Source organism: Haliotis asinina, chromosome 10 (genome assembly GCF_037392515.1).
Source record: "Haliotis asinina isolate JCU_RB_2024 chromosome 10, JCU_Hal_asi_v2, whole genome shotgun sequence".
Lineage (NCBI taxonomy): Eukaryota > Metazoa > Mollusca > Gastropoda > Lepetellida > Haliotidae > Haliotis > Haliotis asinina.
Genome location: NC_090289.1, coordinates 12,892,904 through 12,910,304, shown reverse-complemented (window position 1 = coordinate 12,910,304; position 17,401 = coordinate 12,892,904). Strand labels below are relative to the sequence as shown.

General features: G+C 41.3%; 1 protein-coding gene across 1 annotated transcript; it reads left to right on the top strand.

Moving 5' to 3' along the window:
* The first annotated feature begins 2,605 nt into the window (after window positions 1-2,605).
* LOC137297890 (A disintegrin and metalloproteinase with thrombospondin motifs 9-like) lies at window positions 2,606-16,717 on the top strand. The gene is made up of 7 exons (XM_067829865.1): window positions 2,606-2,759; window positions 6,568-6,734; window positions 7,721-7,805; window positions 11,379-11,662; window positions 12,121-12,297; window positions 15,852-15,996; window positions 16,674-16,717. The coding sequence occupies exons 1-7, from the start codon at window positions 2,606-2,608 to the stop codon at window positions 16,715-16,717; spliced, it is 1,056 nt and encodes a 351-aa protein (XP_067685966.1).
* The last annotated feature ends 684 nt before the right edge of the window (window positions 16,718-17,401 follow it).

Here is a 17,401-nt window from a genome sequence, read left to right as displayed (position 1 = left end):
GAGGGAGTCTTCGTGATTTCATGATACGAGGATGAGCTGATTGAAACTGTAGACACTGATAAGTGTTTTGAGATCGTGTTACTTAGGCTGAAACATGTATCATTTAGACAAGCACTTTGTTTGCCCGTTATCATGGTGAATTATATTGATGGATGTAGTGAACATAAATATCTGTTCTGTATCTGCTTAAAACTTACAAATAAAATAAAGAAACAGTCAGCGAGATAGCGTTTCTAATTATCTGCAATCCAAAAAATATATACACATTAAAACTGAATTTCCAAAGGGTATATCAGAAAATATGTAATATGAAAATACATTGCTTACAGATAGACATCATGTTTCGTTTTTAAATTGACGTGCATGCAAAACGATGTATATTTATGGTTAAATCAACATCACAATCAACGCTTGACGGATGTTGCTAAAAACCTTTCCAGAACCCTAACAAAAATGGTTACCCAGAAGACAGGAAATAATAAGCAAGAAAAAAATAAATCTGTAGAGATCGTTTGAACCAATACTTCATATGTTTTTTGATAATTACATATTTTCTACATCTTTTGTATACGTGTAAGCTCAAGAATAATGTGTCGTTGTTGTGGATATTGGTCCAGTCAGAGAGTGCATGGGGAGTGACACTTCCACTGTGCAGGAAATCAAGGTTACCATTGTATCTTTTAGTACAGGTCACTTCTGCCAGATAGTGAGCGAGTGCCTATAGTTGTACGCCGCACGCGGCAATAGTACAGCTGTATGGCGGCGGTGTGTAAATAATCGAGTCTAACCAAGACTGTTCAGTGGATGATCATGCATCTACGTAACAGGGATACGATTACATGTGTCAACCAAGTCAGCGAGCCTGACCACCCAATTTCGCCTCTTACGACAAACATGGGTTACCGAAGGTCTTACCGGTATCTTCACGGGTATAGTGAATGGGTGAGTGGTTGTGTGAGTGAATATGGTTTTGCACCACTTGTAGCAATATTAAGGGGAACGAACCAGAAATGGCCTTAAACATTGTACCCACGGAACCGAACCCATCACCTCGGCGTGACAAGCGAACTTTGACGCCAACCCACCCCACTCATCAGCCAAATTGTGAGTAAACCCGACCGATTCCATTTTCATTTGGTTTCTTATTGAATGTTAGCATAGGTTTCACGGTGTGGAGTCATCGGTTTCAGCAACACATTCAGATGGTTTCCTTAGCTGTCATAACACCTGTCTTTAACTTTACATGATTTGCACCAAACTGAGATGCTAATCTGAGATTTTAAGATTGTTCATTCGTGTACAGTGCAACATATAAGATATATATATATATATACACACACACACACACACATACATATATATACACACACACACACACGTGTGTGTGTGTGTGTGTGTGAGAGAGAGAGAGAGAGAGAGAGAGAGAGAGAGTATCGCGCTAGTTGGCAATCCCAAAGCCCTTACACGCACAAGAGGTTACTGGAAGTGTACGGTCGTTTAACAGATAGTTTTTATGATTTTAGAATGAATTCTCCCGTAATATTTTGTTGAAATAAAAAATGTCAATATTCTGACTCTTGTTATTATGTTATTACAATAAATGACAATATGAATGTCACATTAAAGTAGCATTTGTACTTGACTTTGTAAATAAATATACCATTATATTAATTATTATATTTTAATTATTTCTCGATGGGTTTCCTGAGTGGAACGCAAGGGTTAGCCAAGAAAGCGCTCTATACAAAACAAAATTGTGAAATTAGTCAATAGCACAGATCAATATATCGTCAACTCATTATATTGACACACATATAACGTGGTTTCAAATAATATTATATGACAGGTGCGATAAATAATTAATTTTACAAAATCAATGCTCCTACGAATGTTCAGTGTTTTTCACAGCTGAACAACTTGAACGAACAAGGCAGGGTTTTCGTCCTTGAATCCGGAAAAAGATAATGGAGGCACACAGAAAGGTTGATGTTTCAAACTGAAATAGTTATCCCGCCCGAACTGTGCTAGAAGATAGTTTGCACGTTTGGTCGTGGTAGGAAGACTTCAAACCATTTCTGACTTCGTTTATCACTCTCGAATTCAGTGAGTGAGTTTAGTTTTACACCGCCCTAGTAATGTTCCAACTATATGACGGCGATCGGTAAACAATCAAACCTGAACCATACAATCCAGTGATCAACAGCATGAGCTTCGATCTGCGCAAGAGGTATACGATGACAAGAGTCGTCAGGTCAGCGAGGTCAGTCCTGATCCTCCAGGATTAAAATTAATGATTTGTCAGTGCCAAAAAGTAGTGTTTGTAGGTTCAAACAACTGAATAAAATATCTATATTTTGGGGTGTTTTCATGCTTTGTTTTGTTGGTGCTGTTTTTTCGGGTACGATATGTTCATGCATTGTACAGTACAATTGCTTCAAATATCGTCTAAAACAACACATGTCTAGCATATTTGTTGTCAAAGTTGGACACTTGCATGGATAAGATGCCAAACTTTATTGTTAATGTAACCAATGCAAAACAATTTTTTTCATTATGTTGGCAGAATCTAGAGAATTGATCGGCCGGAAACGGAAAACTGGTTGAAATGAAGTCGTACATGGATAAAGTTCACGGGTCGTTCCTGGCCGTCAGCCTGTTCAGTGCCTGCTTAGCAAATATTTGCACCGATACTGAAAAGCTCCCTTCCCTGAAGAACGGATATTCCACAGCAGGATCACCATTTTTGAACATAACGACAGGTAAACCCAAGTGAAAGCACCCGTATATATGGTCAAAATACTGCTTTGTTTCTCATTGTCAGAGGACGTGTATTAAAGAAATGATTGAAGAAACAGGGCATGCTCACGTTACTTTGAGTGGTATTTTATACGATGGGAAGTACAACGTATAGTAGTAACATGTAAAAGTCGGGGGAGGTAGGGTAGCCTAGTGGTTAAAGCGTTCCGCTCGTCACGCCAAAGACCATGGTTCGATTCCCCTCGTTGGCACAATATGTGAAGCCCATTTCTGGGGTCCCCGCCGTGATATTCGTGAAATATTGCTGAAAGCGACGTAAAACTAAACTCACTCACCGTGATGTAGTCAATAGAACGTTTGTCCGTGACATGATGTGGGTGGAAATATGTGCGTATCATGCTCCTTTGGTTGCTCTCGTCACTATTTGTTCACAGGGCAAAATATGGTATCAAGTGGCATTAGCCAAAAAGGGAATTGCATCTCGTATTTGCATTTTGTCACCGATGACATTTAGAAATGCCCTCCAAATGTCTACTATTTTGAATGCTCTCCCGAAGCCTTGAATATTTTAGCCTTGACCTCTGGGACTTTCACAGTGCCCTTATAGAGTGTACCTCAAAAGTAAAAACCTTAGACTGACCTTCTGAATAGTATTCGGTTATTGGAAAGACGTCAAGTAGTGTTGCAGAACGTTTGCATCAGGACTTACACAAGCATTATATGTGTAGCCCAGACAAATACAAATCCCAGATTTCGTGACTCGTGGCTTGGTTCAGTGATGCAACCTCAAATTTCAAACGCGGGCAGAGCGTGAAGAGAAAATCAGCAGCTCCGTCTTCTCATTGTTGTGCAATTGCCCCGAGAACGTTGATCAACTCTATGTTACCTCAAATGGACTACCATTGCAGCCAAACGTATATGACGTCATAATCAGCAGCAAAGAAGTCATATTGCTCAAGAATCCAGACGGTATTACCGCTCTAAAGGGCATGGAGAGGATGCATGCGTCACCATTGAAGACTTGGTCCAGGTGTATATCTTAGAGAAAATGAGGCTTTCAGAATGCTTCTAAAAGTGGACAAGATCATTCCAGAGTCGTGGAGCTGCTCTGGCGAAGGATCGATGTCCATTTGTGGTGGTCCTTGCACGTGGAGCACACATGTCTTGTCACATAATGAAAGAAATGACTCGTAACGATCCGGGATACAACTGATCTTCAGTAACCTGTGATGGTCATGCTGAATCAAGTAATCAGGCTTGCTGATTCCATATTGCTGAAATATTGCTGAGTGCGATGTAAAACTAGACTCACACACTATAAATGCAGTGATACAAACCAAGGGAATTGGCTATATAATTACTAAGATCGCCAATACATATTCCCACGGCGTCTTGTTATGAAATGAGCTCAATGCAGTTGCTAGATGATGTTCCTAACACATTCAGTTAGATAACTTTTTTGAGAGGCATTTGAAGTTGGAGTTACACTGCGGGATAAAAATAATTTATATATACTGAGGGAATAAATAAAGGATCACATGAATGCACAAGTGTTCCCTTATATTTCGAGTTATGCGATACAAAGCTTGTGAAGAAACTTTGGAACAAAATAAAGGAACGTTTGTCCTTTCATGTGTTCCCTTATTTTTCCTTCAGTATATATGGATGAACAGCCTTTCTCTTCAGTAGGCGCGACGGTGTATGTTCCACTCGCAAATGGAACCTGTTCCAATAAACCTTTCTTCTTGCATATGTTATTATCCTGCCTAAGATCCTAAGTGAGCTTTGTCCTCGAATTGATTTTGGACTTTGAAGAAGACAATTACAGTTGTCTCCGCGTTTAATGTCTGCAGTTATTAAAACATTGATCAATGCGCACCCTAGACAGTTTATAGGAGAACATTTATGTTTTTCAGATCATATTTAATATTTTATCATACCATAATTCACAATCGTGTGTTCTGTGCACAAAATGCTTCTGAATATTTTAATGCACTGTTGTCATTGCAGATAGCTCCTACCAAACACTGCGGTTCCTTTGAGTGCATTATGACAACTGTACACGCGTTTCAACAAGCCTAATATTGCTTTGGAATAAGTGACATATTTTTGCTCAAACAAGTAAATAGGTCCGTCATCCAGGGCTTTGTCCACGCTATCTACGTTCGAGTACATCACAAACATCTGTTAAATTGTGAACAAAAAATAATCGATGACTCAAAAAATGTTTTTTCATTGATTGCTATGTATGTTTGATAGTGTGACCAGGTCTGTGGATCATTAATGCAATTTGTAGTCCAGTCGATAAGGTCAGTTAGAACCATTTCCCATGTTGGTTGGTTTATGTCCTTGACCTGCAAACCTTTCACCCGAATTAAGCTGGCATGATCGGTCTGATCGGCATTGTTGATGAATAATAAAGAAAGGTATGACACTTCATGAATGATACCTTCAAAGGTATGATACCTTCAAAGGTATGATACCTTCAAAGGTATGATACCTTCAAAGGTATGATCAGAACGCCTTTGTTATATTATGATGCGTCTAGATTCTTATCCTTATAAGAATCCTTATGGAATATTGTTGAATGCGGCGTTAAACTCACTCACTCACTCTCTAGATTCTTATACAATTAACGTTGTCATCAGGAAAGTATCAGTGATTGTATCAGTGAGTCATGCCAAATACTGTTCTAAGTCTGTTTGCAGTGAAAACGTACCGATGAATTTTACTTCGGACAAAATGGTGAAAGAAATAAACGGCAATTTAGATTGCGAATTCTCATAATTTAACATTTAAATGTCAGAATTTTATTCAACTTATGATAAAAGTTGTTTAACAAACGTCCATAAATTAGAATCGATGTTACTGGTGTGCATTACAAGGGTGTAGTTGCAATGAATCAAATGCATGGGCGGGAGGTGATGAGCGTCAACTCAGACTAAGCCTACTTGTTCGCGGTGTTTCATATAATGTGCATGCGCCCTTGTAATATAAACCAAATAATACCAGTTTGAATCTATTATCGTTTTTTATTCCTATGTTGAATAAACTTCTGACATTTAAATGTTCAGTTGACATTCTGGTGATTCGCAATCTTAATTCCTCTTTATTTCGTTTACGTTTTGTTAAAAGTGAAATTCTCCTGTATGTTTTCACCACAAACGGACTACGACACAATGCAACGCGAACAGTATTAATAAACATTTACGATGCAAATACCTCTGGTCGTATTGAAGTGATCAGGTTGGGAAGCATATGTTTAACAGTTCGGTCATGATATTCGAGGTCAGGGTTCAAGGTCTAAGCCATTTGATACACCATATATGGGATTACATTTTTTCAGTAAAGTACAGATTCTAACCTTTGTTGGGTTAAGTCCAATCCGGGATTCGAACCCACACCCTCAGCACAGCTAATCGCCAGCGCCCAAAGTCACTGCGGCTTCCATTTACACGGGGATGAGTGTGCTAAATGACAGTCGATATTATGTGCCAAACTCGTATCCCGGACAATCCAACAAAAGTATTAAAATCTGCACTTCACTAAGAACGTGTAATCCCAAACATAACGATGTGTACATCTGACCACTTTCAGAATTATAGTGTGCGTTGAAACATGCAAATTGTCAGTGTTAAAATTGTGTAAGGATAAACAAAATGGCTTCTTGTCCTCGATAAAACATGCCAGTATTGTCTAATACGAGTATCGTGTTCACTCCAAGTAACTCATTTGTGGTTTTCGCCATGATATTGCTTGAATATAGCTAAAAGCATCAAACTCACTCACTCACTCACTCACTCACTGCAGGTGGCTTGATGCTGTGCGCTGTTGAATGTCTTCAGCGGTCGAGGTGCATGTCCTTCAACTTCTTCCTTGAAGACGGCACCTGTGAGATGCATGACATGGCGACAAGTGAACAGCTGAGGATGCCCATGTCTGCAGTTGTACATTCAGATAAAGATCAGCTGCCAGAGGTAGGGACTTTCAGTATGATTCTTCGTTATCCACGTCAGCCCACTGTCATTCAAACGTTGTTAAACTAGTTTCCATTCAGTTATCTGATTCACATTCTGAACGACCCGAACATTATCGGTATGTCGGAAACCAAATTTTAAAATGGAATGTAATTAATTGATGAAACTGAAAATTGCATTTTTAACTCATCTCTCATTCATTTTACGGGACGGTGGGTTAGCCTACTGGTTACAGAATTCAGTCGTCACACCGACGACTCGGGTTTGTATCCCTACATGAGAGCAATGAGTAAATTACATAACAGGTGTACCCAGCGGTGAAATTACTGGAATATTGTTTCAAACGTTGTAAAGTAAAGCTCACTCAGTCAACCACCCACGAATCGTGATGGGTCTGTTGATTCAAGCACCGTGTATCGTTGAGACCCACGTGTGTTGAACAGCATTTTGTAGAGAAACTAGTTCCATAAGGCAACGGTACGATTGCAATTTAGCGATAAGTCTTCAGCGAGCCATGATTGCCACAAAGAGCGACTATGCTTGTTGTAAGAGGCGCCTAACGGGATCTGGTGGTCATGCTGGCTGACTTGGTTAACGCATGTCATTGGTTCCCATTTGAGTAGATCGATGCTCATACTGTTGACCACTGGACTGTCTAGCCCAGACTCGATTATATACCGACCGCCGCCATATAGTTGGACATGTAGCAACCAAGACAGACTGACCACCATATGCCGTTAATCGCGTTACTGAAGATCAATTCTAACCCGTGTCTTCTACAAGAAGAAGCGTTTACACGACATTACCATAATATAAGACATCCAGACGCTTTGACAGTGACACTTTTTTCGCAAATTGTGAACAGGGTTTCTTTACATATTCTCAGAGTTAGGAGCATGAACAATGACCATTGTATAGTTCACGTAGTTTATGTTACAATGTTTAGATCCTCCATCCTCTGTATCACTGCACCTCATACATTGCAGTTTCTGGCCCGGTACTGTCAGTCCCACGGATGTGACCAGCATGAAAAATGTGTACCTGAGGACGGAGGTTATTCATGCGCTATAGGTAAGAATTATAGTTAATCCATTAGTGAAGGATACCCTTCACTTACCACCACCCCCACCCCCTTCCACCCCCCACCCCCACCCCACCCCCACCCCACCCCCCCACACACACACCTCCCCCTACACACACACACGCGCGCGCGCGCACACACCCCACCCCACACATCCCACCCTCACAGTGATAGCCATATAGCTGGACCATTACTGAGTGTGGCGTTAAACAAACCGAAACATGAGTCTCTTTAACCTTTTCAGACAATGACCTACTTTTCAGCCGATCCTAATTTTCTCCTGTGAAAGTGAAATTAGACACCACAAACAACATTGGTTACACTGAATTCCAATTCCTTGTTTTATATGATATTGTAGATGAATTTTAAGTTAAACTTTGATAACACCGTATTTATCGATTTTATGTCGAGGTTTAATCACTAAGATTAAGAAATAACAGACTGCCCCTGCCATATGAGGTGAAAATGATTCACAATGCATCTGGCTCACTGGTTACACCTGTTATATGTTTTTGCAGTTAATGAGTGTAGTTCAGTAACGCACAATGAGATTGAAATAATACCAGTTCCGTACCAGACCGCGAACCTTTTCTGGCGGCAGAGCCTCTTTTTCAGATTTCCACGATTTCCTTGTACGACAGAGTACGCTGTACGACGTGTTTGCAAGGATTAGAAGCAGCAAAGTGTTGCAATATGCAAGTGCTTAGACGTATCAAATCATACTGATTACAATTTATGTATCCAGTTAAACGACCTTGTCTAAAACGTCTGGACTAGTTGCTCAATAGGACGGAACCCAATGTTTTGATTTGAAGAAAACAAACCAAACCCAGGTTATGCAACATGAATTCGTCTGTTACATTGATCTTTTCGCAGGGTTGCGTGCAATTGTCTTGCAGGGTCTTATGAAAATACACTTAGATTATGATCTGGTACAGTTCCACACATTCTTTCAACTTTTCACCTGAGAAAAATATAACAACAGAGCTCGAAACTTAACAATCACAACATAAGGCATGCTACTGAATATATTCTTCTTTAATTTATTTTGAAATTCTTTATATCCTTTTGCTGTTTTTCTCAACGCTTTTGATACATACAAAACATAAATTCATAAGATTTCTTAAAACATTGAATTTGCTCGAATAACCGCCTTCTTCGTAATACAAGAAACGTAGACAAACATAGATAATGTATACCTATCATGGATAAAACTGAATAACTAAACTTCATAAACCAGAGAAATTAGCCATGCTAATAGCCGAAAGACAAGTTCCAAAGCACCGATCGCCCCTGTTCATGAAGTTGCTTGGCCTTTGTCAATGTACACACTCGCAACTTCCGCTTGTAACTCGAAGCGGTAGTCTTCGTCGGTACATGGATTGATTATGTCACCCAACTCACAAAACACGTATGCAAATACGATACACGGTCTCTTTTCCGGTTTCCGGCGGCTGAGTGCTTAACACAAGCATTTGCGAGTCTGTCCTGTTTGCCGATGGAGCATGTTCATTCCAAAAGTATCTAAGAGAAATCTATCGATTAAAAATAAAGTGCATCACTGTAAGCTCATTTTCCCGTGAACAATCAGGGTAGATTGTTCAGTAAATTAAATTCGTGCTTCATAAACACAGGCATGGTCAGCGTCGCGGACCTCCCGGTGTTAATATTTGACGTTGACGGTTGTTTTAACAATGCTTCTTCCCATAGAGTAGCCCGTTGTTGTTGGTGCGTGATTTCGTGTCATTACTTGAAGCTGACGATGTAGAAATGTGGAGTATACGATGTTTTTACAGCATTTGCACCCTGTATTGACGTAAACCTGGCCGTCAGCACTGACGACGATGGTTACACTGGCAGGTGAACGATTTGAAATGTTCAACCCTTGTCTGACTGCTTGCCAGATATCCTGTATCGTTTACTTTGAAACACTTAATGTTAACAGCATGCTTACTTCATACTTATAAATAGATTCATTTAGATGAAACTAAGTATAAATAAGATTGTTGTGGAACATTATGACGTTTTGACTCTGTTTTGGTGAAGGTCTATTTCACACATTGGAAAATCACAAATGCATTTATTATCAATTTTTCTTCTCTCATATAACGTGTGAATGTAAGAAATATTAGAAGTCCACATTTAAATCTGACGGTTGGTAATAAAACAATGGACCATTCGTGGCGTCCCCGTGATTTCAGTTTTGTGTGCCATGGCGACTTACAAAACTGATTTCACACAGCACAGAATCCACCCTTCTTTTGTCACTCGAACTTTTTGTCTGTTTACTTGTCCCAGCTTACAGGTACTGATTTGTTTCAATGCGAATGTTCCATGAAGCGACGTCAATGTTAGCTATATCGTGTGAACCATTAAAAGGATAACACAAAGGATGAATCACTAAAGGATAACAAAGGATGAATCACTAAAGGATAACAAAGGATAGAAATGCCGTAGGGTATACCGAAACAAAGATGTTTGCAAGTTTACTTAATCTGGGGTGACGCTGTTGTTCTTCCAGATCAGAACCCGGGTCTTTTACGGGACGACACCGCCGCCCCCATTAAGATTCGAAGCCCTGTGTGCTGGGGCACGCCAACTGCTCAGCGGGATCATTTCAGTCTTGAAATGGCACATCCCAAACAGTCAAAACATTGATTACACAAGTCTCGTTTCCTTCTGACTGGGTTCCGTCCTACTGCGCAGCTTAGTACAATAACCAGTCCAGAATTTTGAGGCCACCTCATTTTTCAGCTGGATTTGTGAATATTAATCAGTATTACGCGTTACATCTAATCGCTTGTATAGGGCAACGCTACGCTTTTCATCCTTGCAAACACGCAGCGTGCTCTGTTGTACAGCGTTGACGCCAGTGCTCTCATCAATTAATTCAGACAATGACCTACGTTTCAGCTGATGCGAATTTTCTCGTGTGAAAGTGAAAAGAGCTACACTACAAACAACCATGGTTACACGAAAGTCCAATTCCGTGTTTCATAGGAAAATGGAACTCACCACTGAAGTTTAATTTTAAACCAAAGAAATTGTATTTCTATACGAGGTTTAGGAGCATGTCGTTAACTAAGACGTCACAGACTGCCCCTGTTTGATGAGGTCGTACATATTCGTAACTACTCGTCTCTTTCCGTGACCCACATGAAGACACATCTCGTGGGCAAAACGACAATATGGTCATTCCCTTTGCAAATACGTTTCAGTGTTGAAAGTTGTTCATCCATTAGCTCGAGGTTTATAATTAAATTGGGCTTTGTATAGTTTAGCGAAGTTTCAAAGTTCATCCGTTCCGCCATTTTCATGTTTTGAAATGCGTTTTACTACGCGCGTTTTGATTGGTTTGCCACGATTCTTGGCAATAATGGCGTACGAGTGGGGTACGACCGCGAGTCTTCATGTGGGCCACGGAAAGAGACGGCTAGTTACGAATGCTAGCGACCGAGCCTCGTTTTGAGATTCCCACGATTTCCAGATTCCAGTTTGTCAGACTCGTGTTTTGGTTTGAGAGACTCGGTCATCGATGATTTGCTCTTTGTTCCTAAAATTAGAGTTCCCTACATCTTGTGCCGACGTTAAGCAGTGTGCGCCGACCAGTGGTGATGGAGAGTACTGGATATACCTATCTAAATTTCACATGGCCAAAGCTCGTATCTATTGCCACAACATGGATTCCACTAAACCTTCGGACTACCTGTCTCTTCCTGTCGTTAACTATGGCAACTACCCGAATATCCGGAACCCAGTCTGTCAGGGGGAGGCGGAGGGTTTGGTCCAGAGTTGTACAGGAACTTATGGGGAGGTCTGGTTCAGTAAAGTCAAGATCAACACATCGGTGAGATATTGCAGTAAACAGCAAAACAACAACTTTCGAAAAATGAAATCTCATAAAAGTAAGCGTTCACTCGTATGTCTTCTATTTAAAAACTTGACAGAAAAACAGCTGCGTTTCTTTGCTGTTACTATATACATAGCAGCTGCATGTTTAATTTTGCCATATCCCTTGTGAGAGAGTGGCCACAATGCTGAGAGTTTCTGAGAGTGTGCGCAAGTTTAGTTACTCACCGCTTTTAGCAATATTCCATTTTAGCAATATCGCCAGCGCGGGGGACACCAGAAATGGACTTCATACATTGGACCCTTGTGGGAGATTGAACCCGTTTCGTCAGAGTGACGTGCGAACGCTTTAATTAGTAGGCTGCCCCACCGTTCCTCGGAGGCACCCGGTCTGATCACTTTACATGTCTCGATGTCTAGCATGCCATACAGGGTTTGATATTTTGTTTTTTCCAGTCACTGAGAGTCACCACAAACGAACATTCATTTGCTACCTACACAAACAAGAAACTGTTGTATGGGGTTGCATCAGATTGCTATTCCAAACATTCCGACGGAGTCAGAGCTTCATGCGGACCTCGCGGGACGTTTAAAATCGATTTAACTGGAACTGGAATGTCTGTAACACCGTGGGTAATTATTGTTTCGAATATATTGCAATTTCCAGAATGCTGTTGTAAGGTAAGTGAGTGAGTTTAGTTTTACGCCGCTAGGGGCAACATTTCAGCAATATCACGGAGTGGGACTCTGGAAATTGGCTTCACAGATAAGGCCCACGTGGGAAATCGAACCTGGGTCTTTAGCGTGACGAGCAAACGCTTTAACCACCAACCTACAACAACGCTCCCTGTTGTAAAGAGAAAAGAAACGCCTGGAGTATCAATCAATTTATCGCAGAAGTACTTACAACACAAAGAGTAAGTGAGTGAGTTTAGTTTTATATCCCGACTGGGGGCACCAGAAATGAGCTTCACGCATTATACCCATATTTGGAATCGAACCGGGGTCTTTGACGTGTCGCGCCAGCGAACGCTTTAACCACTTGCCTTGTCTACCGCCCCACTTGCAACATGAAGTCTCATGGGATGCCTCGTTGTTTAAGACAGCAAGTCGCTGCATTGTGTCCCATATGTGTTCAAAGAATCTATTAATTTGGGTTCGAATCCTGTTTCATCGTCGCCTTTGTACAGAGATAGTTAATCTACGCAAATCGGTAGCAGTACATGTGTATATGTCATGGAAGATTGAAAGGGGTGTGTTGAACAACATTCAGTCCCGGATGTTAAACATATTGACATCGTTATCGCAAAGTAAACGGGTATTCGGGTATTTACACTGGGAAGACCCGTGAAGGTCCCGGGGTAGAATAGGCCTTCAGCAACCCATGCTTGCCTTAAAAGGTAACTCTGCTTGTCGTAAGAGGCGACTAACGGGATCGGGTGATCAGGCTGGCTGACTTGGTTGACACATGTTATCGGTTCCCAATTACGCAGATCGATGCTCATGTTGTTGATCAATGGATTGTCTGGTCCAGACTCGATTATTTACAGACCGCCGCCATATAGCTGGAATATTGCTGAGTGCGGCGTAAAACTCAACTCACTCACTCACTCACTACACTGGGAAAGTCACAATCTCATACATCAGCCTATAGAATCCGTGCTATGACAACCACATTTGGTGTGGTAGGATTGCCTACGGACAAGGAAGTGTAGCAACTTGACAATACTTCTACAGTGTGAATGGGATTCTACATAACGGCAGTGACCTGTTCCCTTGCATGTGGATGGCCAACTATCCTCGAAAAACTGATGATGAGTCTGAGAGGCACTGAGTAGTATACCTGTGGAGGTGTCACCCCGGGAAAGCCACATTTTAAAAATGACATATACGGTTGATTGCATTTCACCTACTCTGGACCTTAATTACCTAATCCGATTACCGTTACCTGTAAAAGAGCGTCCCGTCTTTTTTTTAGAGCGTCTCGGTATGGGTGATTTCAAATGAAAATATCCTGTTGGGAGTAAGTAATGAGTTAGAGATCAAACATTTTCTTAATTGACACTGAGTCATGGGTGATTTCAAATGAAAACATCCTACTGAAAGTAAGTAACGAGTTAGAGATCAAACGTGTTCTTAATTGACATTGAGAATATCCTGTTAGAAATAAGATATATAAGTGACATTGCGCTCACTAAGTGTCACAATCATGGCAAATGCACAAGTTGAGATCAAATTCATCGACAGTGTTAGAGGTGGTGTACGTTTGTACTATGACGGCTTCAAGTTTCGGTGCAGAAGTAGTCGCCAGGGGAAAAGGTACTGGTCTTGCGTTGTGAGGGAATGTACTGTCAGACTCATCGTGTCAACGCCGACATTCTGATCTTCACTACAGACAAGAACATCGAACATCTGTGTACTGCAAGCACCGTATTTTGTGATGGTACGTTCTATACATGTCCTAAATTGTTTGATCAGATATATTGTGTACATGCTGAGGTGTTTTGTCACATGGTTCCACTAGTGTACTGTTTACTGTCCAACAGAAGCGCAGAATGCTACACTCAGATGTTTGAGTATCTGTGTGATCTTACTGGAAGACAAGGCTTGCAGTTTGCCCCGCATACTGTACAACTGAACTTTGAACGTGCAGCTCACAATGCAGTGAGAGGTGTATTTCCAGCTGCTTCTGTGAGAGAGTGCTTCTTTCACTATACGCAATGCATATGGAGGAGGGTACAGAAAGAAAGAAGGCCTGGTTAGTGACTACAAAGAAGATGGGGAAGTCAAGAAGTTGGTGCGACGAGCTGCTGCCTTGCTCCTGGTGCCCTGTGACAAGATAGAAGACGTGTGGCTCGATGCCGTTGCGGAATCTCCTGCCAGTCATAAGGTCACTGCCTTCATGGACTACGTAACCGCAAGCTGGGTTGAAGGCCAGGCTTTCATTCCAGAAATCTGGAATCACTTTGAAAATCAAGGGCACCGAACGAATAATCATTTGGAAGGATGGCACAACAAAATCAAGAAACTTTTGAAAAAGTCCCATCCGAACATTTTCGAAGTAATCCAGCTCTTCCAACGGGAACAGTCCCTCACAGAGGTCACCATACTCAGACTTTCACATCAGCCCAAAGAACCTTCACGTCGAAGGAGATATCGTGCAATAGATGCACGTATAGCATCTTTGAAGCAGCAGCTATTAAACCAGAGTCTCAATGAGATAACGTATGCAGACCATGTGGGAGACCTTCTGCATCTGCAAGGAAGTGATTTCAGTGAAGTGAAGTGACTATTACAGTGGCTATAAGCACACAGCTGATCAAATCATAATTATTTGTTTATTTATTAGTATATATTTTATTATGTCATTATTATTTCATTATTATTTCAAATGACCCCAAACACTGTAATCTAAATAAAGAAAGAGAATGAGACCACGATATTTGTTGTGTTTACTACGGTAGTTATAAGCACCGTCCGGTTTGTTTTGACAACATACCCCGCGAAAGCCAAATTCTGTAATCACTTGACCGTAACTATTACCGCGAGAGCCACACCAAAATCAGCTACTAATTCTCGAAATGTGGCTTTCCCGGGCTGTAACCCCTGTGGATATACTGGTTGAATTGGCTTTCAGAAGCAGAGGCACTCGTGTCATTGCGGGGCATTTCAAGTCGGGGTCATCTCAAAACATATGGATATATATTTTTTTTAATCTTCGCAATGACATGAGCGCCTGTTTTCAGCAGCCCACGTTTGAAGGCGTTAACGAGTTCTGGTCGACAGACTCGCTGACCTGGTGGACGTATGTCATGACATTCCAGTTGCGTTGCTCGATGCTCATGATGTCAAACGCCGAATTGTCAGGTCCAAACTCGGTTATTTACACTCTTAAGCAGACTTCAGCAGACTTCAGCAGACTTCAACATCCCATGCTTGTCGTGAGAGGCCGCTGACGTGGTTGATGCCTGTCATCGTATCCCAAATGGGTAGATCGCTGTTCATGGTGTCAATCACCAGATTATCTGGTCTGTACTTGACTATTTACAGACCGCCGTCCTTTAGCTGAAATTACTCTGAGTGTGGCATTAGCCATCACACAAACATGCACCATACAGCAACAGCATACAGTAGTAAAGGCCTTAGTCCTCATTTTTGTTCAATTTGTTTTTTATCATTTTCCGAAGACAACCTGGATAGACAGCGGCTACAAATACTGGATGAACGTAACGCGCGTCAGCGAAAGTACGATAGTCTACCTGAACTGCGGGGGATATCCAGGCTTCTGCGAGGCTGAAGACGGTCTTTTTCTGCAACCTCACAACATGGACGGTAAACACAGGCTTGCACCAGTATAAATTCAGACCAAGCACGCAACTTCTTCTGCAATTAATAATTCAACATCTGAAAATATCTGTTTTAGTTTTCAGCCACTCATATACACAAATCAACCATTAGTCCAAAACTATGAATACCTGATGAAGTCATAAAGGTGAGGTTGATAGTTGTCAGCTTCAGTAAATCTCTTTTTGAGGAATCCGTCGTTCCGGAATATACCCGATAAAAGGAGAAAGAATGTTCTCCGTGTTCCTAAAAATAAAGAAACTGACATACACATTATTGTTGCCTTTATACGTATTACCTCTAAATACCCTTCAACATCTGATGACGTCACATGGGACGCAGCTATATCGGGACCCTTGAAGATCCGGGTTAAAAATTGATCTTCAGTAATCCATGCTTGCCATAAAAGGCGACTATGCTTGTCGTAAGAGGCGACTAACGGGATTGGGTGGTCAGACTTGCTGACTTAGCTGACACATGTCATCGGTTCCCAGTTGCGTAGATCGGTGCTCAAGCTGTTGATCACTGGTTTGTCTGGTCCAGGCTCGATTATGTACAGATCGCCGCCATATAACTGGAACATTGCTGAATGCGGCTAGACTAAATTCACACACTCACTTGTATCTGTGGATTAAAGAAGTACACTATTTTCCTTTTCTTTTCAGCTCTTGACGAATCATCTGCAACCAAAGTTCAGTGCATCGTCTGATAACTGCTTGAAAGAAACATTATAAGTTGTTCGCTGGTCACATGGGCACATGTACCCTCGAGGTTTGTCTTTGTTCCCCGAACCCTACGGGCTGGAGGGTACATGAACCCATGGCCCCCGAGGGACCGGTGAACAACGTATTTATCTTACCGAACACCTGAATTTTAATTTTGAACTGTTTGAAGCACTTCTGTTGAATGCGAGACGAATCGCCATTTGGCAGACGACACAAGGTAAACAGGGCGAGTTATCTTCCTTCCATCGATTTTCAAGCGCAAAACATCGGTAATTTCCGTGATTCATGGGTGATTCAATGTTATTCGAGATAAAGCAGTACTACCATGAAGCACCAGAAGAGTTCGGAATTCCCAGCGGTGTACATTGAAAATAATACATCGCCTGTAAGCAGGGTACATTAAAAATAATAGAATAGAGCTTAGTCAATCAGAAACCGACATTCATATGTGAGGTAAGATAAAGTTCTATCCATCCTTGGTCACCAAGTGTAACTGTTTCACGTATTCATTCAGTTATTTAAGCTTTAGTACATGTATACGAATTTACTTAACGAATCAAGCACATAGAGCAGCTATGAAGCTTATTACAAGTGGCACCTGTCTAGATTCGAACATTTCAAACAATGATCTTAAGGCTGAATAAAAAAGTAAAATGTTTCTCGGGTAT